This window comes from Bison bison, unplaced genomic scaffold (genome assembly GCF_000754665.1).
Source record: "Bison bison bison isolate TAMUID 2011002044 unplaced genomic scaffold, Bison_UMD1.0 scf7180017861151, whole genome shotgun sequence".
In the NCBI taxonomy this organism is placed as follows: Eukaryota; Metazoa; Chordata; class Mammalia; order Artiodactyla; family Bovidae; genus Bison; species Bison bison.
This window is the reverse complement of record NW_011491723.1, coordinates 20,172-22,005: the sequence shown is the minus strand read 5'-3', so window position 1 is coordinate 22,005 and position 1,834 is coordinate 20,172. Positions and strand designations below refer to the sequence as shown.

The 1,834-nt window shown below is 55.1% G+C and overlaps 1 protein-coding gene across 1 annotated transcript in view; it reads left to right on the top strand.

The window, feature by feature from the left end:
- ARMCX1 (armadillo repeat containing, X-linked 1) overlaps positions 1 to 1,352 on the top strand; it is a 2,426-nt gene extending 1,074 nt beyond the window's left edge. Inside the window, exons 2-4 of the mRNA XM_010832552.1 lie at positions 29 to 275; positions 568 to 677; positions 1,176 to 1,352. Coding sequence (XP_010830854.1) covers positions 29 to 275; positions 568 to 677; positions 1,176 to 1,288 — 470 coding nt within the window. The 3' untranslated portion in view covers positions 1,289 to 1,352. The remainder of the gene's footprint in view (positions 1 to 28; positions 276 to 567; positions 678 to 1,175) is intronic.
- The last annotated feature ends 482 nt before the right edge of the window (positions 1,353 to 1,834 follow it).

Genomic DNA, 1,834 nt, shown 5'->3' with positions numbered 1-1,834 from the left:
AGAAGCTACTTCTGGTTTCTGGGATCAGCAGAGGAACATGAGTGGCAGGACCTGCTGTGGAGGGGAAAGAAGGGGGGTGGGCCAGCTCCTGCCGCACTGCTGGTGGGAGTGGTAATTGGGGTCCTGAGCTCACGAGTGACGTGGCTCTCACGTGAGCAGGAGCTAGACATTTGCAGACGTCCTTCTAATCCTGGTCTTCGTTTGGTCCGGTTGCCATCTCCCTTTTACCTCGAAGGCGGGCGGGCTTGTGGCCAGGAGAAGAAGAGGAGGAGGAGGTAACTCTGCCCTGCTGCCAGCAGGTCTATGTGTGGATGGGCTCTTGCCTGGGGGATTCCTGCGGTGCTGGTAGCGGAGGGTGGAGGCTACAGAGGGACACGGCTCGCTTTCTCCACACCCTTGCACTGTTTCCCCGGCATTTCCAAGAACAAAAATGGTGGGCACTTGGGAGCCAGATTCCAGGGGACATCCCAGACCAGGAAAGGGGAAACCTGAAACCTTTGACATCCAGGGCCTTGTATCGGGAAGGACCCGTGTTAAGATTCTTGTCCGGTGTGCTGCTCCATCTAGCAACCAGAATCTTGGAGCTGTGCGTCTGTCTTGTCATTCCCCGTGTCTTTCAGTAGGGCGCTGTACCACTCCGAGCAAAGGAATAAAGAATCTGCCCCGAAGCCCAGCAGGTCCGTGTAAAGGTGGGATTGCCCCGCGACTCCTAGAAGGTTGAGGATGGCTGGGCTTCTCGCTCTAACCCGGGCGCATTATTGACTCCCAGTTACCTCCTTGCTATTTGATACAGGAAATAGGATATGACAACGCGTACAGGAAAAAGAGTTGTCTTTGGGGCCGCGAATGCATTGGGGAGGGGGAATCAGATCTTGGGGTTTTCTTTGGCTCCTCTGGTTATCCGCACTCCTTCGCCCCGCCTCCCCTCTTTCCAGTTGTTCCAAAGGGGTGTGGTTTTTCCTGGGAAAATGGCTGACCGCTGGAGTTGAGACTGAGACTCTGGGCTGGGGGATGGGGTGGATGGACGCCCTTGCTGGAGAAGGCTGCTGTTATCAGAGTCCTGAGAAGTGGGGGTAGGGTGAAAGACCAAAAAGTGAAATCCGTTTGACAACCAGGACCTTGGATTCGGAAAAGCTGGTATTGGGACTGTCTGAAGTCCTATTCTGTCTGCCTAGCCATCCCATCTCTGCCGTGTCGCCTGTCTGTGTCTGTGGATCTTGCGCCTGAAGGCCAGTTCAACCCTAGGAGCAGGAAGAAGAGGAAAATTGCCCTGAAACAGGTAGGTTAGAGTGAAGGTGGTGGCACTATTTAGGGATCCCTGAGGTGGAGAAAGGTGAAGACTGCAAACTCCAGTGGGCCTATGGACGTCCCCCTCATACCCCTCCTTCTCTCTGGACCATTGCAGAGCTTGCAAAAGAAAGCGCTCTGCAGGGAAAGAAGTGGCTGGGAGGGTGTAGGTGTCTGCGAGAGTTCTGGGGTGAGAGTGGGGGTAGGGAGGACCTTACTCCAAATTACTCTTCGGTCCCAGAGTTGTCAGTCCTTAGGTTACATGGGGGCGGAAACCTAGACGAGGAAGGAAGGAAATTGCTCCGGAGCAGTGAATGTAATGGGTGGGGGTAGGAGTATCCTGGTACCTCTGAGATGGTGGGGGTGGCGGAGGCCAGGGCGGAGTTCGAGAGTTTTGTGCATTTTACGCCTGTCTGGCTTCTAGATACTCACTGTGGCTCCACCACCATCCATTTTGTTACAGGGAAGGAGTTGTGGCAGTCACCTTCGAAGGCGGTGACTTTTTTCGGGGGAGGGGGTAGGGTGGAGGTTTGGAGGAGGTCGTAGG